This window comes from Rhododendron vialii, chromosome 6a, assembly GCF_030253575.1.
Source record: "Rhododendron vialii isolate Sample 1 chromosome 6a, ASM3025357v1".
NCBI classification, from domain to species: Eukaryota; Viridiplantae; Streptophyta; class Magnoliopsida; order Ericales; family Ericaceae; genus Rhododendron; species Rhododendron vialii.
Window position 1 is genome coordinate 31,016,183 of NC_080562.1, and position 27,640 is coordinate 31,043,822.

The 27,640-nt window shown below is 39.5% G+C and overlaps 4 protein-coding genes across 7 annotated transcripts; 1 reads left to right on the forward strand and 3 right to left on the reverse strand.

Annotated features, from left to right (window-relative positions):
* Positions 1-426: 426 nt before the first annotated feature.
* On the reverse strand, positions 427-4,099 carry LOC131328993 (uncharacterized). Its single transcript, XM_058361996.1, has 5 exons — positions 3,813-4,099; positions 3,181-3,392; positions 1,682-1,852; positions 1,346-1,581; positions 427-762 (listed from the first exon to the last, which is right to left on the reverse strand). The coding sequence occupies exons 1-5, from the start codon at positions 3,880-3,882 to the stop codon at positions 516-518; spliced, it is 936 nt and encodes a 311-aa protein (XP_058217979.1). The 5' UTR covers positions 3,883-4,099; the 3' UTR covers positions 427-515.
* A 2,413-nt stretch (positions 4,100-6,512) lies between these two features.
* Positions 6,513-9,812, reverse strand: LOC131328994 (probable polyol transporter 4). The gene is made up of 2 exons (XM_058361997.1): positions 9,381-9,812; positions 6,513-8,182 (listed from the first exon to the last, which is right to left on the reverse strand). Exons 1-2 carry the CDS (start codon positions 9,610-9,612, stop codon positions 6,816-6,818), a joined length of 1,599 nt encoding a protein of 532 aa, XP_058217980.1. The 5' UTR covers positions 9,613-9,812; the 3' UTR covers positions 6,513-6,815.
* Positions 9,813-13,079: 3,267 nt separating this feature from the next.
* LOC131328995 (protein STABILIZED1-like) lies at positions 13,080-16,468 on the forward strand. Its single transcript, XM_058361998.1, has one exon. It carries the CDS (start codon positions 13,177-13,179, stop codon positions 16,246-16,248), a length of 3,072 nt encoding a protein of 1,023 aa, XP_058217981.1. The 5' UTR covers positions 13,080-13,176; the 3' UTR covers positions 16,249-16,468.
* Positions 16,469-21,307: 4,839 nt separating this feature from the next.
* Positions 21,308-25,470, reverse strand: LOC131328997 (protochlorophyllide reductase, chloroplastic). 4 transcript variants are annotated; one of them, XM_058361999.1, is made up of 5 exons: positions 25,263-25,470; positions 25,075-25,170; positions 23,113-23,644; positions 21,909-22,267; positions 21,308-21,644 (listed from the first exon to the last, which is right to left on the reverse strand). In XM_058361999.1, exons 1-5 carry the CDS (start codon positions 25,314-25,316, stop codon positions 21,489-21,491), a joined length of 1,197 nt encoding a protein of 398 aa, XP_058217982.1. In that variant the 5' UTR covers positions 25,317-25,470; the 3' UTR covers positions 21,308-21,488. The 4 variants fall into 4 exon arrangements, with proteins under 4 accessions (XP_058217982.1, XP_058217983.1, XP_058217985.1 ...); XM_058362000.1 differs by having other exon boundaries at positions 25,075-25,190; positions 25,263-25,414; XM_058362002.1 differs by lacking the exon at positions 25,263-25,470 and having other exon boundaries at positions 23,113-23,658; positions 25,075-25,176.
* Positions 25,471-27,640: the final 2,170 nt, after the last annotated feature.

A 27,640-nucleotide genomic window follows, 5' to 3' on the forward strand; every position in this document is an offset into this window, starting at 1 on the left:
GTCATCATAGAATGCATGTGTCATCATAGAATGCAGGGTAAGTGTTCAGCTAGTATGTTTGATGTCATCCACAAATTAGGGCTAGCTTTGGCCACACTTGTACACTCTACAGTGAGAAAGGTCAAGAGGTCAAACCTTGTCAACGGCAATAATTGATTAGCAGTTCTATCGTTAAGAGTTTTTCGTTGTCAGTTCAATTCTCCATCGTATGGTGTTATTTCTTAGATTGTTCTATATTGAGTTTGATTTAGTTGTTCCTGTCCTCGTATAATTTAGAATCCTGCCTTTGTAACTTCTTGGATGAAATTCTCCTACCATTTGACATATGAAAAAAAACCATTAAGATGTCATCACCCATGTATTGAACCAACAGATAGATCTAAGGCACAACAATAAGTATATTACCTTATTGATACCACTAGCCAAGACAAACCAATCCCAGTTTCAACTCCAACATCAAGGAACCATACATACAACACAACTTATTTCTCTCCAGGGATAAGTAGACAGTTACATCAAGTATGCTTGTTGAGGAAGGAGATGATGAGCTGGTTCACCTGGTCAGGGAGCTGTTCTTGCACGAAGTGCGTGCCCTCAGGCATGAATATGGTCTCCAAATCAGGTACATATTCCTTCACTTTCCCACTTGTTATGTACTCTGCTATGCCCAGAAATTTCAGGACGTAATCTTTTTCGCCCATGATGAGCAACGTAGGGACTTTCACTTTAAGTTCAGATACTCCATAATCTTCCAGCCAAGCCCTGTTCATTTCTATACGTCAATACATAGAGAACTATATTCCTGGAATTTGTTGTGATTACACCTGAAAGGTTGACATGTCTCCTACTTTCTTCATCTTTTGGAATAGTGTACAAAATTATACACAAGCATTGAAAAGATTTTCAAGGGAAACCAAATCAAACTGGGATTAATGTAGTAATTAGTTAACTGTCAGTTTAGTCAATTTATCTCTCTTTTTTGCCATTCTTAGTCAAGACCTTTATGCTTAGTTTTTTCAACAAATTCACATCAAGTTTCACTACAACGTCCAATCTCAATTTAGTCCAACCCATCCCTATTATTGTCATCAGTAGCAATTCTAGCACTCTTCTCACTGTGCACTGTTGTATCTGGTCATTATGTTTCTCAATACATAATGGATTAAATGCTATTCCTACCATTCCACGGACAGATCCACTGCTACTCTCAATACTCATTTATTTAAGTTCTCATCTCAGCTACTTCCCATTCCATTAATATAATTGTTTCTTAGTTTTCTGATATTCTATCTAATGAATTTTCGCAAGACATTCAAAATTTCCCTTGTCGCCATTTTCACATTACCTGTATGGCAGTTGCAATGGAGTTCGGAAACCAGATTTCTCGTATAAAGCTGCATAGTTCTCAAGATCTTCTTCGGAGAACCAAGGAGGAAGCGGCGTGGACGGGTCAACCATGTCCATTATCTCCTGGTCCTCCCTAGCAACAGGTAGCTCACTTCCAGAGAAAAGAATGTAAATGCTCTTCACCACCGTCTTGGCATCAAAACGGCCAAAGTCCTTTTCAGCTCGCCCTGGTTCCTGCAAAAGGGTATGAGCCAAATAATCAAGTTGGCTACTGAGATCACTGTTTTGGAAAATAAATCTCAGTTTCAAAAACAGGGAAAATAGAAGAACTTGCCTGCCACCGCAGCATATAGAAACCTTTAGGAAGCAATTCACGAGGAAATGCTTCTGGGCCTGCAAGAAGGAAGGGAACACCTAGTGTTATGACTCCTGAAACTCTCTCTGGGTAAAGAAGTGCAAAGTGGTAAGCTGGTCGAACTCCGAAGTCCTTCGCAATAAGAAAAGCCTGCTCACAAGAACAACAAACTTACGAGAATGAACACCCAGAAAAGTACTTAAAACTAGAACATATGAACCAGTTTCATTATGGGTGTAACACAAACCACAAATTAAAGAACTTGAATTCAAGCAAGAACTTTCTTTTGCAGTTGGTAGGAGAGGAAGTACGGGAGGGAGAAGTTGCAGCAGTAGACTTTAACCTGGGTTTAGCTCACAGTAGGCTCTGTTCATTTGCCAAGAATGCGGGAAAGTTGATCCCAAGAAAAGTGATTTAAGTGAAGGAAAATAAAATTTTACTTTCCTGTGAATGTTCACTTGACAAAGGAAAATTTATTGTCCTAGGAGAACTTTCCCAGGACAATATATTCTTACCTTGTAGCAAGAGTGAGTCCTGGTGGGAAAAGTATTTATGAGATTCCCACTATTTTTTTTGATAACTGAACATGTCAAAATTTATGGGAAAGTTGGTTTTTCAATCCTTTCCCATCCTTTCTTGTCATCTGAACAGGGCCTAAGAGTTCATTTTTCAAGCCTACTTCTTGGTATCAAAGTCTTGCACGATTTTCTCCCATAAAGAATCAAACAAATCTTGCCATAGCAATTCAAGCAAAAGCACAGATACTCTCAGATGAGAACCAACAAAATAGGAAAAGAGAAGGCTTATTACCAAATTTGACACTTCAAGCACCAAACCACTGATTGAGACAGAAACTCATGCTAACAGATAATGTTAGGTTTCTTTTTGCAATCTGTAGTTAGTACGAAATACCAATAAGGGGTTGGTTCAGTGGTGAAAACTAAAACTTGGTTGGACAATGCCATGTTCGAGTTCCTAAAGCCCCTTATTAGAGCTAAACATACTCCTAATGCTACCACACATGGTATGACCTTAGCTTCGGTCCCGACTGTGTGGAGCCCACAATTTATATTTATGCGGACCCAACAGAACATGTGAGTGTGTGTGGAATTAGAATTTTTCTCGAACTCGGTACTACCATGTAAAGGATCAGGATTGAGCAATGTTAGGGTACAGGAAAAGTTTTCCCGAAATGTCCGGGGAAAAGAAATGAATGGTTCAGATTCACTTTGATGTTTGGGTCCTACAAATCAAAGTGAATTTTGATCACTAATTTCACTTTCTCATACATTTGAGGGAAAACTTTTCCTGGATCCTAACATTCTCGACTCATTCCATCCATAGTGTGCGCGGGACATATTTTCAGGAAAGCATCCCATTCATCTAACCATATCTTTGTGGTTCATTCATCATGCCAAACCCATTAATATTGATTCAAACTTCCAAAATCCAGCAAATCAGAAATCCTGAATGCTAACCTTGGGTATCCCAAATGAGTCGAGAATGGCAAGAAGATCGTCAACGAGGTCCCTAAAAGTAGCCTTCTCTGGCTCAGGAGGCTGATCAGAGAGCCCGTATCCCCTGCAGTCAGGTGCAATTGCTCGGAACCCAGCACCGGCCACCGCCACCATCTGATGCCGCCACGAGTACCATATCTCCGGAAACCCATGTAAGAAAACCACCGCCGGACCTGATTACACATACTCTTTCGCACCATATGTTACAGTACAGGAAAAATAATAGGTAATAATTTTCCCACGCCACCTATTCATAGACGCATTCTAAAGTAATTTGCCATTTTTTGTGCGCATTAAGACTTGTATTGCGTGTAATTATAAGTCTAAAAATAGAGGCTACCGTACACGAATTGGGCAAGTAGGCATGAGAAAACTAACAGGAATTGATCTTTCATCGCATATTCATATCCATGGGTCAAACACTTTTAACCCTTTTTGGGCCACTGAAGGTTTTGCTTGATCTGAACTTCAGAGTCCCGTAATTAGTCCCGTAATTAGTCTGAGGTGCGCGCAAACTGGCCGGACATGGAAGAAAAAGACCGTATGCGTGTGGTGTGTGGCTTTGTGTGTAACAGGGGTCGGGTTGTGTGTACCTGTTCCGATGTCTGCAACATGAAGCTTGAGCCCTCTTACATCAACATACTTGTGTTGGGTATTCTCCATTTCTCTGTGATATGATGAGAGGTGTTTGGGGAAGAAGAAAATAGATGTGAGCCGAGGCTTGCGAATTCTAGGAAGGATGGTAGAGATTTGCTCTTAAGTTTTTATGATGGGGAGTGGTGATAGACTGATAGTCAAAGCCATCATCTGCTTGTCTAACCTCGAGGTTTTTGTTTTTGTCGTTTCTGGTTTTTTCTCGGGTAGATGCTGAGATTTTATTTTCGTGCTTGTGGATGCTGAGATTTTTCGATGACGCAGACAGTCAGTTTTGATTACTTGGCCAACTCTTTGAGTCGTAAATTCGTCAACTCCTTGAGTTGTAAATTCGTACATGTACATGCCTGTACATATAGAAATGTGATTTTAGCACTCCATTTTTAATCAATGATACTCCTTTTTTTAGTTTTATTTTTTCACATGATTAACACACAAAGTGGAATGCCAGTATCTAACACTAGAATGCTAAAATCAATTTCCTATATATAAGTATATATGAATATATACATAGTGGAGAGTATGAAAGAGAGACCTCTTCACGAAGACATTTACGCTAGTGATTAACTTATACAGAATAATTTTTTAGTTATCTTTATTCAAATTTTTTTTCATTTGCTAGTTTTAATCCAAACTTTTATGTGATATGGGTGAGTAAAGACGAGAGAAATCGAAAAAGTAAAAAAATTAATTTTTACCCAAGTATTTTGAGAAATATCTATAGAAAAGTTCAAAAGGTCAATTATTGTGTCAAAATCATTTTTCTAAATTTTTTTTTGTATTTTCTACATTCTGTTGTAATATTTCATACAGGGATGGAGGCAGAATTTTACTTTAACAAAGGTGAAATATGTATACTAAAATAATAAAAAAGATGAATCACCAAATGAATAGTCATCTATTGTAGAAATAAAATAAAATAACCTAATAAAAACTATACTAAGTGATATATGCCATATGCACGTAGAAAAATCAAATTCTTTCAATTCAACTCTATGCTTTTAAGAGGATGAGTTTCAGGTTCAATTGCTGAAGTTTCAATTGCACTTTGTGAAGGTTATGCGTTTTACGATGTTACACTTTTGTGGACTTCTTTTCTTAAAGAATGAGTCAATTGATTTTTTTACCATGATTATACGCTCCTATAACTTTTTCATATAGTGCAAATGTCATCTATTGCTCAAGACAAACTCAACAAGAAATTCAAACCATTCTATAATTTCTATAACTTCAATTGAATATTAAAAAATTGAAGGCGGCTAATATTTTTTCAATAAAATTTGAGAAATTCACAGCAAATTGCCAACACAATAAATAATTTTTTAATTGTTAGGAAGTCTTGACCTGAGGCGCCGCTCAGTACCACACATCCACTGCCATGCGTTAGAGTTGTGCACACCTTGGTTTGTTTTAGGTTATTGTTTCTTTTTTTTTCCTTTTTTGTCTTTTTCTTGAAGATTACTTTACAAAAAAGCAGTGTGAAGTTTTGTTTCCCCTTTAATTTAGGCTCTGTTCCAGAAATTTTTTTAAAAAATAAATATTTATTTTTCCATTTCTCATTCAAAAATAAGAAGGGTTATTCCTCAAAATCCAAATAAAAAGTTCATTTCACATTTTCAAACTCAAAAATAATATAAATGAAAAAAAAAATTCAATTTTTTTTGCACTGTATTAAAGATTTCAATGAGATCTATCAAAAAAGATCCATAGCGGTAGGAAAATTATTTGTGTAAACACATGATTTTTTAGCTTGAAGTTACCTTATACAAAAAATAAGACTGTTGCTATGATAATAGACGCCGGCGGAGGGAAATCATACCAGCGGCCGCGCCGGCCCATCTCCGGCCACCGGACGACCGATCCGAGCCGTCCAAAAATTCTAAAAAAAAAAAAGGGGGCAAAAGTGGAAATCAACGGCATCCGAGGTATGTAGGGTGCTTGATCCGAGCACCCCATTTCCGTGTATGTATGATCAAGCACCCTACATTGAAAAAGGGTGCTCGGATCAAGCACCCTACACAACTCGGATGTCGTTGATTCTCGCGTAAGCCCCCTCGGGTTTTTTTTTTAGAATTTTTGGACGGTTCGGATCAGCCGTCCGGTGGCCAGAGATGGCCCGGCGCGGCCGTCGGTACGATTTCCCTCCCTGGCGCCCATTGGTACCTATGTAAATTCTGAAAAAATAAATACCACCTTTTTATTTTTTTGGAACAATCCTTATTATTGAACAAAAAATAAGTTCTTATTTGTTTTCTAGAACGGGCTCTTAGACCTCATCTTTTATAATATTTCACTTTGGCCAATTAAATTTAATTTTGTAATATTTTTTGGAGATGGCGGCCGCCACGATAAGAATTTTAAAAAAATCGTGACGGCTGCCATCACTTGTTCCGCTGGCTCCATCGTTGGTTTCGTAGTAGCTCAAGATATATGAATACTTTTCTTTCCGTAAAAAATATACTCCAATAAATAGATAAACAGAGCTGGATTCCACTTAAACCAGAAAAGACTTGCCTAAAGCACGTAGCAAGCACAAATTACAGAGCCAGTAGTTCTGGCAGGTCCTTATCTGCTTTGCACCTGACCATAATATCTGAGAGCTTTTTTCTATGTAAAAGGATTATTAATGACTTCGATACTTTCCCAAAATAAATTTGAAGGATTATTAATGACTTGGATACTTTCCCAAAATAAATTTACATAATTTTTTCCAAATAATTTAAGGTAAGCTTGTAGCTGCACAAATGAGAAAACACTACACAAAAGTCTCTGTGCCAGCAACATCTCTCCATGGAGTTTCTGTAAGCCAGATCAGAAACAGCAACAGCAGCATTCTTCCATGGTGCAATCCAGAAACATAGCACAAATTCCTTTGCTTTGAAATCAACGAGTATAAGGTCAGAACGAGTATAAGGTCAGAAAGAACCCCGAAAGGAAGTTACTTATTTCTGCACTAGTTGCTCAACATCTCCGAACTCCTGCTCCGCCCGACTCCCCTCCCACACCTGTTCACTCTGAAACAACAAATCCATTTGCTCCAGAGATTTTCCTTTCGTCTCCGGAACACAAGCGTAGACAAACGCGACAGAAACGGCTGAAACTGCTGAAAATACGAAGAACGTTCGACCCATGGTAATCGCATGGGCGACAGAGAGAAAAGACATGGCGACCAAACCGCTACAGACCCTATTCCCTACGGCTCCAAGCGCTGCTGCTTGAGCTCGAAGCCTTAACGGAAAGATTTCGGATGTCAAAACCCAGCAGATTGGACCAATCCCGACAGAAAAGAAAGCAACGTTTCCGCAAACCGACAACACTGCCAAATCAATCCCGAAAGGTCCCCCCTTTAGCCAAGATAGAGTAATACCCAAAGTAAACAAGCAGACTGTCATGCCAATTGTGCTCACGTATAGAAGTGGCTTCCTTCCAACTTTGTCTATGAGGACAATAGCAACTAGTATGAACACTGTCTTTGAGATTCCCACAGCAACAGTTGCTCCAAGAAGCTTTGAGTTACCCACAAGGCCGGCCTCCTTTAAGATTGTAGGGCTGTAATAGACGGTGGCATCGATTCCCGTGACCTGCTGGAAACACTGGATTCCAATACCTGTGACCAGCATCCGGCGAAGCGCAGGAGAAGGGCTCAATAGTTCACGCCACACAGCTTTGTCCTCGTACTTTTCACCGTTGGTGGTTCCAGCGGCTGATAGTATTTCTGCAAGTCTCTCCTCCACCTCCGCATCAGTCTCATTTGTTTTCCATAGCACTGTTTTTGCTTCTTCCACTCTATTTTGCATCACCAACCACCTTGGTGACTCAGGGATTATGCACAGAGCAAATCCGATAAAGACTGAGGGAAGAATTCCCACAGCAAGCATTATCCTCCAACTTGTATGAGATGGAAGACCTGAAAATGCGTAGTTTGAGACATAACCAAGAAGAATCCCAATGTTTATGAAAATCTCCGGGAATGCAGTGAGTGAGCCTCTGGAAATGGTGGGTGATATCTCGGCTATATAGACGGGAGCAATTGTGACTCCAAACCCGATTCCAACCCCAGCTAAGAGTCTTCCTACCATTAGGATTTCGAAAGAAGGAGCGAGAGTCATTATAGCCGCACCTGTTTGGAAAATAATGGCAGCTAATCCCATTGTCCATTTTCTACCGATGGCATCAGCTGTTTTTCCACCAGCTAAACTGCCAAAAAGAGAGACTACGCTTAAACAACCAACGAGTACTTCTTCCTGCACCTCTGTTATCTTTAGATCTTCGTGAATGAATAGGATTGCTCCACTCATAACACCCACATCTGCAAGTTGAAAACACCGAATAACTGTAACTTAAGTTTTCCTTGACTAACTGCTCCAGAAAACAGGAATTACATCACACCTTTATCAAGCCTCTACTGAATCTTCCACTAGGTGTTGTGGAGTTCGGTATGGACATGAACTAAATGGTACAAAAACCTCCTAAACTATCTACGGGTGCAACTACAAAAATCATATTTACAGCACATGAACTCAAGTTACAGTGTTTAGAATTAACACAGATCCTGGGGCGCGATAAGAAGTCACTAGCTTTAAGTACAGGAGTCCTTTAAATATCCCTCTCAAGGAGGCAGGTGTAATTTTGTACCACTTCAATGTCCAACCACAGAAACTTGCAAAAAACAGTAACTTGTTAATTTCATAGGAACACAGTTGTGTTCATAAGCTGTTCTACTTCTTCTTCTTTTTTATAAAAAAACGAGAGTGAGTGGCTTCTTCTTTCTTTCTCTTTTGGGGCTGCATAAAGATTGTCCAAAATATTTATGCTGAATAACATCCTAGAAGTTGCAATTCTACAATTTTCTGATCCGTAAATACATAGCTCATTAAACCGTAATTTGAGAAGTATTAGCATCTGTGTGCTAATTGTCTCTATTTTTGAAGGAAGCATTTTATTTTCTCCTTCTTTTCTTTCTCGAATACCCTTTTACCCACAAACCATTGATACTCACTCACTGCTCACATTCAACGATCAGCCAACTGAATTCGATGTTTTCCTGAGAGATGACATCCTTGCAGCAACCAAAGTCAGCCCAGAAAAAGGGAATTCTTTTTTTTTTTTTTCGACGGCCGGGGTGTTTTCGACGGCTGGGGTGTCTGCGCCAGTTTTTGCACACCTCAATTAATTCCCTTCCCGGTCCGGTCAAAACCAGGCCATCCACGCCGAGAGATTCACAAGAATTTTCTTTCTTGAGACCTGACCCAAGAATCGAACCTGTTGTGTGAGTAGCGAACCCACCAACCAACCGTACTAATCCTTGGGGTCAACAAAGGGTTTTCAAGAATGTAGATGCATAAACCCATACGAATCTTAACTTTCCCTTCCTATCTATGAACGATTTAAAATCAAAGTTTGTGAATTTAACCCACAAATAAAGCAATACCCTTTTTGATTTACGAAGTTTGAGATTCAACCAAACAAGACATAACCCTCAAAGTATTTGAAAGAGAGGGACTGACCATAGCCAAGGAGGACAGAGTTGAGAGACGCAAAAACTGCACAAGCAAACACATATTTCCTGGTGGTTCTTCTCCTCTCCTCCTGCTGCTGCTTCTGGAGTGAAGCTTCATCAAAACCTCCATCATCAGTGAGCTCAGAATCCATCCTCCTGTACTTGTTCTTGCTTCCCAGATGAATACCAGACAAACCCACCTCTCCATTCCCATTTTCTTGGTTACCCACCAACCCCATCCCTCCTTTCCTTGCTCTCTGCCCGTGTCCAAGTGAAATACAGAAGAATACAAGGAATCTGTATGGGGTTTTTGACCCTTCAAACTTGGTGAAAAACCCAGGAGAGAATTGGGTCTGATTCAGATCTGAGAAGAGTACACGAAGACTTTATTATAAACAAGTTGGTCCCTTTTCAATTCATGTAAGCAAACAAGGAGAATGGTATACTGAAATAAAGAATTACTAACAGTTACTTCACGCGGTATTGACCTCTCACTTTTCTCCGTTCAAGTGGAGTTTTCTGATTTGGCGATGACAAAAAACAAATGGAGTTTATTTTGAAGTGTTAACGATAACATTAAACAACACTCCTTGGTGGCGGATATTGTCGGGGCCGGGGAGAGCATCGCTGAGTTGCAAATGAACCGAGCTGGTTCTGGCTCGGTTCGTAAAGATTTGTTTTGGCTTGATTTGTTTAATAATTAAGTTAAGCTTAGGCTCATTTATTAAATAAAGCGAGCTAAACAATTAAAAACTTGTCTTATTTGTATAGACTTAGTTCGTTTCAAGAGACTCGTTTATAAACAAATCGAGTTTTATACTCGTTTAGTTAATGAGCAAGCTCAAACATTACAAAGCTCGGCTCGTTTGCACCCCTGCCGGCACCGAAAATTGTTTGTTATGTGCCTTTTGTTACAGTTCATACATATATAAGTATTTATGACGTACTCAAATTAATAAACTCATCTTCTTTGAAATATAAAAATAAAATTTAAAATTTCTTCGCTAAACTAATTTTAGTTTGGTCTTCAATTCAATTATTGTACTTAATTTTTTAAGATATTTATTAATATTTTGCATTACAAGTAATCATATATAAGAATATTTATGCTTTTAGTCAGCAAATGAAGAAAATAATTACATCTAATTGAATTGAATTAGTCCAAAATAATTAGTCCAACACGATTTAAAAGCATTTAAAAAAACGTGAAAATCATTTAAAAAAAGTACTAGTACTTCTTTACAATATAGCGTGACAGGCGTAGATAGAAGCACGTGTATCTCCCGGAGCCAACGAATTATTCCAACACGATTTAAAAGCATTTAAAAAAACAAACGGGCATATGTTGGTGTTCGGCCATGTTCTTTGATGTGATTTGGCTAGAAATTTGGGATGACAAATAAATTTTCGAATGATCAACTTAGATATTTTCAGGCACCAAAGATATTTTGGGTACCCAAATCCCAAACAATTTTGAAATGGAGAAGTAGACATGTCTCAATTTTAGAGGTCACCTTCAGGATTAACTTTTCTTTTTTAATTAGAGATAGAAAAGGATTTTGTGATTAGAGGTCACCTTCATGATAACTTCTAATTGAAAGGAATTAGAAAAAGATTTTGAGATAGATATATTTTCCTATATCTAGAAGCTGGCAAATAGCTTTTTATGAGGTTTTTTTGTGATGCTTTACTGATTTTAGTTCAACATTCAGTTTTTAATTTTCACAAAATAAAAAATAAAAATTTTCATGAAAAGTGAGATACAAAAGTAAAGAAGGTTCTTTGAAGAAAAAGTGAATCTTTCTTAAAGAATACTACTGAATAAAACAAACCAAATCCACGAATTACGTGGCAACTATCATCAAATATTCGATTTTCTATATGGCTTTGAAGAATATTCAATTTGAAGTGGTAAAATCATATAGAAAATTGAATATTTCATGATAACTGCGACTTAAATTGAGGGACTTTTTTTTCTCATGATAATAGAGGGTAAAAATTCTATTGTACCATAGTTCACTCATTCAAATTCCTTTGGAAATTGATATTCACACACTCTTTTTGTTATCCACAAACTTCCTTTTTTTTAGTGTTGAAAATGTATTTTTTTTTTTGGCTAAAAGACAAAAAAAGGGGCATAAATGGATAACAAAAAAGGAAGCGTGGATATCAATTCCCATTCCTGTTCCTTCATTTACTTATTTAATCTCATTAATTACAAATCCATAGTGGATGAAGCATTACTACCAAGACCAATTGCATGATTGTTAAAAGTAATATCTTCGTGGGTGGAAAGTGAAACCCACTATAAAGGCATCATCCTACTTGAATTTCTTGGGCATCGATTGACAAATCTTATTTCACTTTATCAAATAAATAGATGGTTTAAATTCAATATTATACTTTTCATATCCAACAAAAATATAGGTAATTCGCCTTCTTATGTATGTCCGACCAATTAGATTTTTCACGAAAAATATTCTTTTGTGTAGTGGGTAGCGAAACAAAAGATTCAGAACGATTTAAGACCCTATGCAATCCACAAAATTGAGTATAAATTAGTCTCTTGCGGTAATCCTCAATTGTTCGATCATTTGTTTTCAATTTTTTTTTTAATTGTATAAGTTAGTCTCTTAACTGCTAGTAGTATCATGAAAGGCATGCGGTAAGTCAAACTCAATGGCCAGTCACGAATTCGATCTAGCCCCAATTTGGGGTCGTGACAAATTTTTACTTCACCCTTGATTATAACGGTAAAAATTCCACTCCTTGCTCACTGTTAAGAATATTCAAGACACTCAAACCAGATCACATGATATATATTTGCATTTTTTGAGGCACCTTTCACAAAAACAAGCGAAAGAGAGAGAGAGTCCAAGATGGTGCTGTTTTTAACAAGTGTTTGGTGAACCGAAACAATCCAAAACGGTATCGGATTTCATGACAACATGCGTGTTGCACTCTCTTGCACATCACACACCCTGAACAGCTATATATGACAAAACTCACTTCACTCAAACTCAAAATTTTAGTAACCCTCAAACCCACTCCAAGTCTCCAATCATTGACTCAAACATATACCAAATCGAGTTTTACTCAATTTTTTTAAGACCCCTGAAATTTACAACCATATAATAAGTAATAAAATTTCTATTTAAAGGTGTGCCCAAATGTGGGTTTGCCATTGTAGTGCGACATACTAAATGAAACTATTAATCAATTTTTTACTTAAAATTTGAGTAAAAATCTGAGTAAAGGCCAGAGATGCACCGACAAATAACAATAACAATAATGTCAGGGACAAAACACTCCACTACAACACTAACCACACTCGCCTACGTGTCACTGCATGATTGGTAATAGGAAAATAACCACTTTGAAACTATTTTGAACCACCAATCATATAGTGCCACGTAGGCGGATGTGGTCGGTGTTGCGGTGGAATGTTGTGTCTCTAGCATTGTCGGTCAAATAAAGGTTTTAACACCTTTTCCTTCCTTTTTTTTTGTTTTTTTCCTTTCTGAAAAGGAAAAAAAAAACTCAAATGTGGCTGGCTATGGCCTGAATCTTGAGCCATCGGGTCACAATTAGGCCCAATAGTCGAGACGATTCACCAAATCCGGCCCACAGCCCAAAATACCACCGATAATAATCTTCTTAATTAATTCCATTAATTAACCGACTTTAAAATTCATTAAAATTAAACACCAAATTCAGCAGTTAAAATATCTCCACAGCTACTGAAGGAACGAACATCGTCCTCCCCTCAGGTAGTCCCCAAAACCCTAGTTTCATCGCGAAAGATGGTGTTCTTCAAATCCATCGACAACAAAACCCTAATCCTAGACCTTGACCCCACCACTACCTCCCTCGAGTCCCTGCACCTCGCCATCGAGCGGAAATCAGGCGTTCCTCCCTCCCACCAACGCCTGTTCCTCTCCTCCCGCCGATTGATCTGCGCCGACGGGACCACCCCCGTATCCCGCCTCGGCGTGGGGCCCGCCTCGACGCTGACCCTCCACGTCCCTCTCTTCGGAGGCATGCAAGCCCCCGTGCAACCCAAGCCCAGGTTGGAATTCCTCAACACCAAGCCTCCCCCCAATTACGTGGCCGGCCTGGGCCGTGGCGCCACCGGGTTCACCACCAGGTCCGACATCGGTCCCGCCCGCGCCGCTCCCGACCTCCCCGACCGGTCCGCAGCGGCGGTCGGCCCGGCAGCGGGGGCGGGTCGCGGGAGAGGCAAAGGCCCGGGCGGAGACGAGGAGGAGGAGGAGCAGGAGGAGAATGAGAAAGGGTACGATGAGAATCAGAAGTTTGATGAGTTTGAAGGGAACGACGTGGGGCTGTTTGCGTCGGCGGAGTACGATGAGGAGGACGCGGAGGCGGACGCGGTGTGGGATGAGATCGATAAGAGGATGGATTCGCGGCGTAAGGATAGGAGGGAAGCTAGGTTGAAGCAGGAGATTGAAAAGTACAGGGCGTCGAACCCTAAGATTACCGAGCAGTTTGCTGATTTGAAAAGGAAGTTGTTCACGATGTCGACTTCTGAGTGGGATAGTATCCCTGAGATCGGTGATTACTCATTGAGGAACAAGAAGAGGAGGTTTGAGAGTTACGTGCCTGTTCCGGATACCCTCCTTGAGAAGGCTAGGCAAGAAAAAGAACACGTCACGGCTTTGGATCCGAAGAGTAGGGCGGCTGGAGGGACGGAGACTCCTTGGGCGCAAACCCCGGTTACTGATTTGACTGCGGTGGGTGAGGGGAGAGGGACCGTTCTTTCGCTTAAGTTGGATAGGCTTTCGGATTCGGTATCAGGGTTAACTGTTGTGGATCCCAAGGGTTATTTGACTGATCTCAAGAGTATGAAGATTACAAGTGACGCGGAGATATCGGATATTAAGAAGGCTAGGCTCTTGCTTAAATCAGTTATTCAAACGAATCCCAAACACCCGCCCGGTTGGATTGCTGCCGCTAGGTTGGAGGAAGTGGCCGGTAAGATTCAGGCTGCGAGGCAGTTGATAACAAAAGGTTGCGAGGAGTGTCCGAAGAATGAGGATGTTTGGATAGAGGCGTGTCGGTTGTCTAGCCCTGATGAAGCAAAGGCCGTGATAGCTAGGGGAGTGAAGGCTATCCCAAATTCTGTGAAGTTGTGGATGCAGGCCGCGAAATTGGAGCATGACGACGGGAACAAGAGTAGGGTATTAAGGAGAGGACTGGAGCATATTCCTGATTCTGTCAGGCTATGGAAGGCGGTTGTGGAGCTTGCCAATGAGGAGGATGCGAGGCTTTTGCTGATGAGGGCTGTGGAATGCTGCCCTTTGCATGTCGAGTTGTGGCTTGCTCTTGCCAGGTTGGAAACTTACGAAAGTGCAAAGAAGGTTTTGAATAAGGCAAGGTTGAGTCTCCCCAAGGAACCTGCAATTTGGATCACTGCTGCGAAATTGGAAGAAGCAAATGAGAATAATGCTATGGTGGGAAGGATTATAGAAAGGGGTATTCGAACTTTGCAAAAGGAACATGTGGTGATTGACAGAGAAGCTTGGATGAAGGAGGCGGAGGCCGCTGAACGGGCTGGATCTGTCGCCACTTGCCAGGCTATTATTCATAACACTATAGGGGTTGGAGTGGAGGAAGAAGATCGGAAAAGGACATGGGTTGCTGATGCAGAGGAGTGCAAGAAAAGGGGTTCCATTGAGACAGCCAGAGCCATATATGCTCATGCCCTTACAGTGTTTTTGACTAAGAAGAGTATCTGGCTCAAAGCAGCACAGCTCGAGAAGACTTATGGGACCAGGGAATCTCTTGATGCGCTGCTTCGTAAAGCAGTGACTTACAGGCCACAGGCTGAAGTTCTATGGTTAATGGGTGCGAAAGAGAAGTGGCTTGCTGGTGATGTGCCTTCAGCTAGAGCAATTCTTCAAGAAGCCTATGCTGCGATTCCCAACTCTGAGGAGATTTGGCTTGCTGCATTCAAGCTTGAATTTGAGAACCATGAGCCAGAGAGAGCAAGAATGCTTCTAGCTAAAGCGCGAGAAAGAGGAGGCACAGAAAGAGTGTGGATGAAGTCTGCCATAGTTGAGAGAGAATTGGGAAACACTGACGAGGAGAGGAGGTTACTCGATGATGGGCTGAAACGCTTCCCTTCGTTTTTCAAGCTGTGGTTGATGCTTGGACAATTGGAGGAACGCCTTGGTTATTTGGAAAGGGCCAAGGAAGTGTATGAGTCAGGTTTGAAGCACTGTTCCAGCTGTGTTCCCCTTTGGCTTTCGCTCGCTAAGCTGGAGGAGAAGATGAATGGGTTGAGTAAAGCTCGAGCTGTCCTCACAATGGCTAGAAAGAAGAATCCTCAGAGCCCTGAACTCTGGCTTGCTGCTGTAAGAGCTGAATCAAGGCATGGGCACGAGAAGGAAGCGGATATTCTGATGGCTAAGGCATTGCAGGTCTGCCCTAATAGTGGTATACTGTGGGCAGCTTCGATTGAGATGGTCCCGCGTCCGCAACGGAGGACAAGGAGCATGGATGCGCTCAAGAGATGCGATCACGATCCACATGTCATTGCTGCGATTGCTAAGCTATTTTGGCACGACAGGAAGGTAGACAAAGCAAGGAGTTGGCTTAATAGGGCGGTGACACTTGGACCAGACGTTGGGGATTTTTGGGCGTTATTCTACAAATTTGAACTTCAGCATGGGACCGAGGAGACTCAGGCAGATGTAATGAAGAGATGCATTGCTGCAGAACCAAAGCATGGGGAGAAATGGCAAGCAGTGTCCAAGGCTGTGGAGAATTCTCACCAAGCAACTGAAGCCATCTTGAAGAAAGTAGTTGTTGCACTTGGAAAGGAAGAGAGTTCTGCCGAGGGTAGTAAACAATAGATGCCTGTTCTTTTTGGAAAGTACTACTTTTTGCCTTCTTACTATGTGATTTAGCAGCTTTGCTTCTTTGGTGTTCACAGTTATATCCTGGTTTATATGTATTTCTTCATACACTAATTTATATTGGGTGGGGACTGTTGGTTATTGTATTTTACCTTCGATTGCGTGTTTCGCATTCGTTGGCATGAATACAAAGTACAATTATGGATTGTTCTTCTCATTTACCGTATGGTCGATTATTGGAGCACATGTCGTGATTACATATTTCTTCTGTTTGAAAGCATTCGAAGGCGCCAGTTAGTAGTGGGGTACCTGTGTACTCAAGGTGACACAGGAAAAATGCACACTGATACCCACAAAATTGCTATTTAACTTTTGTAGGTTTTTGTCAGTAGTTGGTTGAATGCAGTTATTCAATTTCAATTGCGTAACTTCTGTGACGGTGAGAAGGAAGAACAAATTTTGTGATAATCATTTAGCGTTAACTAGCTGCATTTGTGGTTTGACATATTTGCTCTATTTTTGTTAGATATCAATTTTGTTTGTTTTACAGTGGTTTATTTCTTCGTTTGCTGTCACTGTTGCTGTCATTTTATTGTTCCGTTAATTATTTTCCTGCATCCCTTCTTCTGTGTGGTTTGTTTTTTATTTGTTTTGTTTGTTTTCCTTTCCTTTCCTTTTCCTTATTTCCTTCTTTGGCTTTGCTTTATTTTATGCTGGTTAAGAAGACATGTCAAAGACGGACAAGAAAAAATTTGTGTTATGATCATTTAGCATTCTGTAGCTATCATTGTGTGTCTTAAACATTTTCTATATATAGAGATCTGATTAATATACTTTTCAAAATTTTATTACACGTTTGCATGTCACTGTCCTTGTTGTCTTAACTACTTTTGCTACGCACCTTTTTTTGGGGTTTGCTTCCCTTTGGTTTTCGTTCTTTTTGCTTTGTTTCACACGCACACACATATCCATAGTTTTGGGACAATGAGGACATGTGGAAGATGGACAGATAGAATTCTGCTATAGTCATTTAGCATTCATTTTTGATTTACAGATATTTGTTCTCTCTCTCAATTTTGTTGTCAATAGCTGTCATTTTTGCTCTATCTACAAATTTGGTCAGATCTGATTATGTTCTTTCTTCAGTTGTTTGTTATGTCATTTGCTTGTCAGTATAATGCTCACTTACTTGCTTTCATACATTCCTTTATTCAGTCGTGTATACTGTATAGTATTACGTTTTTCTATGTCTTTGCATTCTGTCTGCTCTCCTTTGCTTTTCCTTATTTCCTCTTTCTGCATTTTCCCCCCTCTTTTTTTTTAAAACTTTTTTCCCTGGGCGATGATGACATGTCGAAGAGGGACGAAATAATATTTTTTGCATTCTTTTTGTGCTTGACACATTTGCTCTACCTCTCAGTTTTGTTAGATGTCAGATCTCATTAATGTTAGTTTCTCAGTTGTTCATGAGTTCATCTGCTTGTTAGTGTAGGTAATGCTTATGGTGGAAAGCAAAGGAATGAATTATCTTGGTAATAAAGATTGTGGTTGAACAGCTTTCAGCTCCTTGTTGATTACTTTTCCTACCTTCGTTTTATCAGTCTTTAGTAATGGTTTTGCTTTTATATGTCTACATTTTGTCTGCTTTCTATTTCTTTTCCTTATTTCCTTTTTTGGCTTAGTTTTTTGGTACTAAAGACACGTGGAAGAGGGACAACAAACATTTCAGCTATAGTCGATTAGCATTTGTTTTGTGTTTAATGCATGTTTTCTCTATCTATTGAGTTAGATCTGGTTGATGTTCATTCTTCAGTTGTCTGTTGATTCATTTTCTTGTCACTTTTTTTCTTCTGTTGCGTACTCTTCCTGCATTCATTTGATCAGTCTACGTATTGGTTGATGGTTTTCTATTTCTTTACATTTTGTCAGCTCTCTTTCTCTTCCCCTTATTTCCTTCTTTTGCCTTGGCATTTAGTTTTGTTCTTTCTTTCTTTGTTTGGTTTAGTTTTGTTTTTTCAGTGTAATGAAGATGTAAAGACCCATAATTTCGTTTGATAAAGTTAATTTATTTAGTAAATGATCATTGCGAATATTATTTGGAAAATTGTTTGAGGGGTTCAATGTGTAAGAGTTTGAAAGATTTAGGAGAATGGGTAATATGCATTTGTGTGAGTATATAAGGGAGAAGTGTGAGAAACACACTCACACCCCTCACTCTCAATCTCCCGTTCCCCCCTCTCGGCTCTCTCCCTCTCTCTCCAAATTTCACCCAATAACCCAAAACCCACTTAAAACTACCTTCAACCTTTCACTCCTACGCGTATTGGAGCTCATTTCTCATCGGGTTGAGCTCGGTGGAGGCGTATTCCTTCCGTTTTCGAAGTTTGGAGCTAGGGCTTGGAGGATCCTTTGAAATCGTTCTTCAATCTTGAGGTAGGGAGTTCTAATTTTCAATATATGTTTGTGACTTGTTTCCTAGAGCTTGAACCTTGCCATTGATTGTTGTTGTTGAGGTTGTTGTTGCTGTGAAACCCATGAAAATTTGCAGAAAATTTGCTCGAAATGAATTGTTATCGATACCATTCGTATTGTTATCGATACCTTTGTGTTCCAAAATCCAGAAAATCACTTGTTATCGATACAATTTGTCCTTGTTATCGATATCCTTGTGTCTGGAAGACTTCTTAGTCCAAAGGTATCGATACATTTTCCCTTGGTATCGATATCTGTTGCTTATCTCCAATTTTTACTGTTTTGCTTCATTTTTTATCGTTTTGGTTTCCAATCACTTCCAACCTACCCAAACACTTTCCAAATGACTTTTAACTTGGTTACTCGTATTTTAATGATTTTGTTGAACGTATTCATAACTTTAAAGCTCGTTTGGACATGATTTTACAAGAATCATTTTATGTATCAAAGTTGGGTTTGAATGATACGAACGTGACGGTAAAGAGGATTTTGGAACTTTACGGACACAACGCGGACATTCAGGACTCATCGACGAGTGTGTGCCTGGCAGAGGACATCGGGGTCGTTTAATTGGCCCGGTAGGAGCTATATGCTCGTATTTGATATTTCAGGATCTCCCAATGGGTAAGGTGCCTGACAGAGGATATCGGGGTCCTTTAACTGGCCCGACAGGAGTTACGGCTCATGACACTTGTACAAGACACGTATGACACATGGTGCTTTCAAAGGTTATTCATTGAGACACATGATTGGTTCTGGAAATGAAAGGTTAGGAATTGAATTGCTATTATTGTCCATTCATCGGATCTGGTTGTCATTATTCATCTTGTGATCATCCCTACATTTCATATGCATACATTGTTAAATTAGAGCTTTCCACTGGGCTAGTGTAGCTCAAACCGTACATTATTTTTTGGGTACTAACCCTAGGTAGTAGCTTTATGTTTGGAGTGCATGGAAGTGGACATTCTTTTGAGAGCTAACATTGAAGAGTTACCAAGCCATCTTTGTAAATTATTTTTGAAAGATGTATTTGTAACTCTATTTGTAAATCTTTTGATTAAGTAATATTGTAATTTCTTAACTCTCTTGGTATTTGATTATTACGTTGATTTGGGCCTCGGAGCAAAAATGTAATCTTTTGGGAATTATCAAATGTTGAGGTGTAATTATGGAAATGGAAATGTTAATATCTTTTGGGGTATTGCACTAATTATTGTGAGGTTTTATTTATGAAAATACTTTATATTTATGTTGAAAATCAAGGGTGTGACAGAGGACATATGGAAGAGGGACAAATTTGCTTTTTGCGGTAGGGAACAATGTTCCATGGTGCTTTACTCTGTTAGCAGGTTTTATTGTTTTTCGATGAGTTTTCTGCTGCTGCACCACTTGCTATGACTTGAAAAAGATGGAATCATTATGTCTCTTGATGTTCTCGCTGTTTAATTCTATATGGGGTATATGTTGTTTCCTTGAGGATGACTAGTCCATGAGGTTTTCAATATGACGTTTACTTCTGCAAGGTGGCAAGAATGATTACTAAAGATAAAATATGCTTTTCTTTGATCTCAAACACATCTTTCAATTTGGTGAGAGATTGATCAATTGCAAAAAGCAAAAAATTAAAAAGCCTTAATGATGCTATTGTTGATGACTTCAGTCTTAGATTTCAATGTGAATACTAAAACAATGAAGTGATGCTGGACTTGGATACATTGTTTGCATGGTTTGATGCTGGTGATGGGGGCTTGTAGACGTGTACATCTAGCTTTTGGCTTCTTGCTCCGTTGAAGTATCCCGAGGACCTAATGAGGTCTGTGATATTTTGTTTCCTCCAGCCCATAAGCTGTTTGATAATAGCTATTTTCATGCTTAGTTGCTATTCCTTGAACTTTTATGCTTATTTCTGTTGACATTCTTACTTTGTTGGTGTTCTCAAATGCGGGCAGGCCAGACAAGACGATTGCCTTTTGGCAGATGACATGTCCTTTTACTTCGTTTCAAATGATAGGGTGAAACAAAATAAATGTAGTTATACAGTTTTCTGTGTATCTTTACTCTCAGCTTGTCACTCTGACAGTGCACGATTAGATTATGCCAAGTTTTTGTTTGTTTTGTTTTTCTGTTGTTGCATTCTGCTGGAGGGGGCTCTCTCTTTGATATGGAGCATTACTGTTCCATCTGCGCTTAGGGCCTGAGGATAGTCTTTTGAACAATGTCCAATAACTTGGCTGTCATTGACAGCCCCTTCTTATACATGCTGCTTATGAGATGATTAAGTTGCAAAGTTCTCTCACATTAGGTCTGTTTTTAAAATCATGAATGTAGTCTTGTTCTATAGACCTTCAATACTGATGTTTTGCTTGCTTGCCATGTTCTTACGTTTTTTTATTTATTTATGTGTGATGAAGTTCATTGGGGTTATTTTTGGTGACAAAAAAAAGCTGCAGATCATAAAGATATGTCAGTTTATCCATCAGTGCCTTCATGTGAGTGCTAGTGAGCCTATCCTTCCTAGGGATATTGCAAAAGTCCTTCAGTCAAATTCCGGTTCAGATCATTTTGGAGCAAGGATACCAGGTTGAATCTCTTAAGGTTCTGAGTTTTCAAAATGTTTTACTAGGGGATGCATAATTCTAATGTCTCATATACGTTGTAAAGTTTCTATAGTTAGCAGTTATGGGGGGTGTTTACAGATCAATTGAGTAGTCTTTCTCCCATGAAACAACTCTATGGCTGAACTCTTTGTCTTTCACTCCTGGTTAAGCCAATCCAACAAGCTTTTCACTGATCTCCCATAGTCTTCGTGCCTTCTCTGGGTTACTGGCTTCTTCAGCGAGCTGGTTTTCGAATGAGGCAGAACTCTTGTTCCAGCTCCAGTATACTCCCGACTTTGTTAAGCTTAGATCACTTACCACCTGGATCAAAGAGTAATTATGTTATTGTACAACTTAGACAAAAATAACTACTTTCTCCGTACTCCCTCTGTCCCGCAATGTTGGTCCTTGTTTGGGGTTTCAACTTTTGCAGGGAACATACACTTGTGATTCGTAAGTACTGTAGTTTTGGAAAATTTATACACTTTTCTCTCGACTTTAAAAGAGGACTTACATTTTTGGGAACCCCAAAAATGGAGGGAGGATTAAGAATGGGGTGGAGGGAGAGATATTTTCATAACTGACCTGTGCAAGTCTTTTCCCTGCTTCATCTTCGTAGACATAACCTTTGGTGATGTACTTTTGGAACGGAGGAAATAGGAGTCTGAACAAGGGGATGTGTTCTCTGAACAAGCCTGTCGTAGCAATGCAACCTGGGTAGAGGGAAGCAAAGGTTATTCCTGTCTCCTCATGGTAACGTCTGTGGAACTCTTGCATGGTGAGCATGTTGCATACTTTGCTGTCCTTGTAGGACTTGGCCCCGTCGAAGTCACCCCCATCAATCATGGGTGAGCCGTTTATCCCGTTCAAGCCTCCTGCAAGTCCCCTTAGATCTCCGAGGTTAGCTTTTGGAGGTACGTTGCCAGCCAAGGTGTTTGTATTTCCTGAAATTCCAGAATATAAAGTTGGAACTTTCTGAATTTGGAAGGCATCAAGATAAAGGGAGAAGCCATAGAACATAGACTTAAGTCAGGAGTTTCACCCCTGCTTCCTTATTATAAGCTAATCAGGGAAAGGATTTTCATTGCCTTGTGTTAACCCCTCTCTGGCTAAATCCGAGAGCCTTCGAGCGTTTCCAGCAGTTATATCAAAATTTAGCATCAGTAGATTTTTGTGCACTCCTAACTTTTTTGTTATTCTTTTTCTTTTGCTACTTTCATAGTGTACTCAAATAGACTCTTCAAATGCCGAAACTATTATTTCTAATATGATTTTGTACTGAAGTATGATACTGAGAGAAAAAGAATATGAAGGGTGGTTTGGTGTTTGTTGAGTCTGTTGGAGGACCCATAACCTTTCAAAACTTTTAAAAGTTTTTTGACATTTGATATTTGAGGCATTCGCTGGAAATGCTCTCAGAACTCGTCCCATTTATTGTTCACAAGCAGCAAAAATGAGAGACGATTAGGCCCATGTCCTGCAACTTATGCAGAAAGACTATTAGCACAAAACTAGGTCTGCATTCTCACTCAAGACACTTGCACTAATCTAATTGGACCTAAGGGCGCATCACATTTAGTTAGACTTCAACTATTGCTGTTTTTCCACGAGTTTAGCTGCCATTGCCTTCATGTTTACCCTTGTTGTTCCCACTATGGTTTGCCTTCATGTTTACCCTTATCTTCCACATTCAACGGTATTATCCCATTCTCTGTAAACTCTGTAATTTGTCACTTCGCTGATGTTTTGACCAGTTAAAAATGTCGCAATTCTGAGTCCTAGTTTGTACCTGTGATGGATCCCACAATAATAAGACGCTTCAACGGGTAGTCTGATTTCTTCATGTCATCCAGCAGTAACCTTGACAGGAGGAAGTGCCCCAGATGGTTAGTTCCTACACTGAGTTCAAACCCTTCAGCAGTGCAAGTCGGCTCCTTGGCAGTAGGCAAGTATACTGCAGCATTGCAAACCAGCACATCAAGTGGCCTTCCTGATTGGCGGAAGTTATTCACAAACTGGCGGACACTGTCAAGTGAAGCAAGGTCAAGGTGCATAACGGTGTAGTTCTCCTTTGCAATGCCAGCTGATTTGGCAGCCCTCTTGGCCTTGAGAAAATTTCTGCAGCCCATAATTATGTTCCATTTTTCTGTTTCTGCTAGGGCTTTTGCTGTGGCTAAACCTAGCCCAGAGGAGGCTCCAGTGATTATTACATTGCCCTTTCTTAGAGTTTTCTTTGCTTCCGGTGTTGCTTGATTGATTTCTGGAGTGGTAGTAGCTGCTTGGGCTATAACAGGTTCAATTGATACTTTTCTTTTGAATTCCTGCAGGTGTTGCACTGCAAAAATATGAATTGCCTACTCAAGAGTGACTGTTTCCAAAGTGATCAGTTCTGCAAACTCTTAGGCTTTAAGTAGGCTCATGTTGTTGTAGTTTCAAGGGTACAGTTCGTTGGAATTTCCAGTTTGTATGACAGCATCTGCAGTATGTTTGCCATTAATGTTATCCACTTTAAAGTATGTCCAAGGATTGGAAAGTTTCACTTAGAATTTCAAAAACTATTTTTGGCTCCATATCATTAATGTTATCTACAGTTCGTTGTAGGGACGTGATGAAATTACTTGCAAACGCTCTAGCAATTAGTCGATGTTGTTTGCTGGCATTTATGTTTTGTTTCTGTCTTTGAAAGAGTGAGAGAACATATGCTTAAAGGTGCTGTGCAAGAAGGAAGCCATTTCTAGAACTTCCCTTTCACTAAACATTTCCAAGAACCAAAGAAAGCTTGATGACATAACTTGAAACAATTTCCTTCTTTCTTTTTCCTATATATTTTTGTTTTCCTGAAATTTTCAAATGAAGGAATAGGGTATAGGTATCCACATGAGGTGGGATACTGGACTGGGTTTTACGAATCAAATCCACTATCTTCTCAAATCTTTAGGGATGTGGAAGTACTCTGACTTCAATTCAATTCATACAGGATTAAAATTGGGCCTTAGATGGTCTGCATGGCTTGAGTATCTTTACTAATCAATGTAATCATGTATCATTTACATATTTTCCAGTATGGTATTTTATGTGAATTCTGTTACAATTTGTTGTATTCATGATGAAAGAGAATCTGACCTTTCAGAAGCAAAACTAAAATGGCTTGAACAACATGTTCAACTAGACCCCGTGGGAATTCATACTCCACTTCTATTCACTGCCATTTGTTGATTACAGACTCCTATGGTGTTAACTACTTCACGTCATGGTATACAAGCATTTATGTTTCTGAAACCATTTCCTAATTTGAAACTTTTGCTTCAGCTGGTTTCTGCATGAATGGAAGGAATGAATTTTTCTCACTGTTCTTGTTTTGTATTTATTTTGCAGCAGTGCTACGGTCGCCGAGTTGGGAGCAAGGAACTCTCCCCGATTTCAGCATCAAAGGTCATATTTCACTTGGATTTGTGGCCCGTCATGACGTTTCATTTCAAATTCAGGGAGATTTTCTTGAGCCAAATTCTGGCACAGTTTTGCTTTATTTGGACAGTGATCAAATTTTTTTTTTCTTTTCTGGAGAAATTTTTCTTGAGACTCTTTACACAATTTGAATTCATTACATGTGTAAACTGGTGTTATCTAACAATCTTCTTGCCATGCTAGATACCTTTTTTTCCACAAGGTAAAAAACTTCATTTGCCACCTTGGCCGCAAAAAGAATCGGTGGCGAAAAGAAACAGAAAAGGTATCATTAGCAATGTGTTACCTTGCTTTTCATGGGTTGTGGGTTGAATTCAGCTTTGAGCTTGTACACCGATATTCCGAAAGGACTAGATTCCTTGAAAAGAGCAATGGACTTTCCCTGTTTTAATATGATACAAGCTAAATAGATATTAGAAGAAGAAAATTGATTCCCAGAAAAAGTAGTTGAATAACATCCATTGGTTGCTATACCTCTTTGCAGATTGAGATAGCTGATGGAAGCAAAGAAGCTGCTTGGAGAGCCATTGGTTGCCTTGGTCTTTGTAAGCTTTATCTCTGCCCTGGTGGAATTTTTAAGTATAAGAATTTTTCTTTCAATGGGTTTTGGAGGAGTTTTGAGGTGATATGTAGAATGAAGATTTGTATTTCATCATGTATATGTATGTCAGAAACTCACCAGAAGATAATGAAGAGAGTTATGGTGGGGGTATTGATGGGTTATGCCACGTCAGCTACACATTAGCCAATCAGTGTTTGAGTTTCGGATTCCCATAGGGGCAATATGGTATCGCATCCATAGGCTTCTTCACTGCTATCTATGGTAATGGGCTGGGCTGGGCTTTACCAAAAATTAAAGTGGTTATGGTTGGGTTGACTGAATTAGGTGGTAGATGGTGGGTGTCAGTAATCTAAACTGTCAAGTTATTGAAAATAGTATTTGATATCAAAATGGGCCTTTATGCTAGTTCATGGGCTTATGTCTAGGGGGAAGGTTGGCCCTTTGTTGCAAATTTGTAATGATTATTAGGTGGAAAGGGAAGCCCATAACTTCAATGGACACAATCGTCACGTCTAAATGGTTTTTGTTAACAAGTTAGCAGCCACAAATCTCTTTGATTAACACCCATTTAACCTAGCCTTATATCAGTTTTTTTTCAGACGAGACCCTGAAATTTTCTCATTTGGTATTATATTTTGCTGCAAAACCTCCTTTATTCTTACTTATATGGAAGGAATTTAATTGCAAGTCTTGTCCTCTAGTTTTGAATATGTGTGCTAAGTAGCTTGGTGTTCTATAAAATGCTAGCGAATTACTTTCTTTCACCTATATTTTCTGCTCTCAAGCTGTATGAGGTGAGATGGGACGGGTTGCAGGATGACCACCACGGTCAGGTTGGGGTTGAGGAGAGGTGCTTTGGGTGCGGGGCAATGGTGGTGGGGTGAGGACACCATAAATAAATCATAGAACTGTTTCCCTAAAAACCTGGGCTAAAATCTTGGTTCCCACGAGGGACTTTAGAATGGCTGCGGCCACTTCTCAAAGGAGCTAGCTTTGTCCTTAAAGTTGAGATAGAATAATCTTAAACAAATGTCTAATTGGTGTTGTCACCACTAAAACCCCAAATGACCCTTAGCTTTCTCCTTATATTGGAAGTAGCACACACACAAGGGCCAAATTTGGGAGCAAGGCTGCCAAGAGAAGCCTAACTAATAAATTAGATTTGGACAGTGCAGGGGGACCACTTGTTTGTGTATAAAATAACCTAGCTATCTGGATTCTTACTTACCGTTCACTTGTGTTCTCAGCATCTCCATAGTGTACGAGACAAATGTACGCATTTCGACAGGCTTGCATTCTATGGTTATGATTCTACCATTTACATTTTTTTACTATGTTGAAAGTTGATTTTATGGTGTTGACACTAGTGACCTCCACGCCTATGACCTAAAGCTGTGGCCGATGTCAGCGGTTTGAGTTTGCATATGTGCAACTCTGGAACTTAGCTGATTGTATAACTTTTTGTTTTCTTTTTCTGTTAGGAAAAGGATGGTATGTTGGAATGCAGTGCAGAAGTTGTAAAATGCTCCTATAATCTGATTCAGGGTCCTAAATATAGGTTCTTACATATCCTATCGTCCACTATGTAATGAGATTTTTTCAATTCCAATACCGTTTTTACCTATGTCTCGGCCGATGCTGTTAGATGTCGGCTTATATATGGACATATCACCGATACCGTTATGTATCTCGACACTGCTATTTAAACCCTGATCTGATCCTTCCCCAAGTGTTTGGACCACAATTTGACTAATTTTTTGGCAGCCTACTTTGCCTTGAACTTTTTACTGTGCATCCATAAAAAAAAAAAATCAAATGTGTCCTCCTCGCATGTGAACTAAAAAAGACTTCTATGGCTGTAAAGTACTCCAACTAAGTTCATTGTTTAACTATTTGTTTGTTTCATATATGCAGAAAACAATTGATGCAGCCACACCATGACATCACACTATGTTGGGTTTGGTACACAAAGAAAGGATTAACGACTTCCTAATCCATGGTAACCTCAATGCCCTTTAGATATTTTTACGTTATTTATTGACCAAGTATTTTTAAAACAATATAATTCCCTTATCAAGTAGATTGTCATTATCTTGCCGTCGCAGATAAGAAATGGAGATGCATGATATCATGGGCCGGTCACTGGGTCCAACCAATGACATGTCGTAGAAGATAAACTACAATATTCTTAATGAAGCTATACCACTGTCCATTAGGTGATTAATTAATTTTCCTCTCTTTCTTTAGTCCTTCATTTGTGCAATTAGCAATTCCACAACCGATAAGAGGT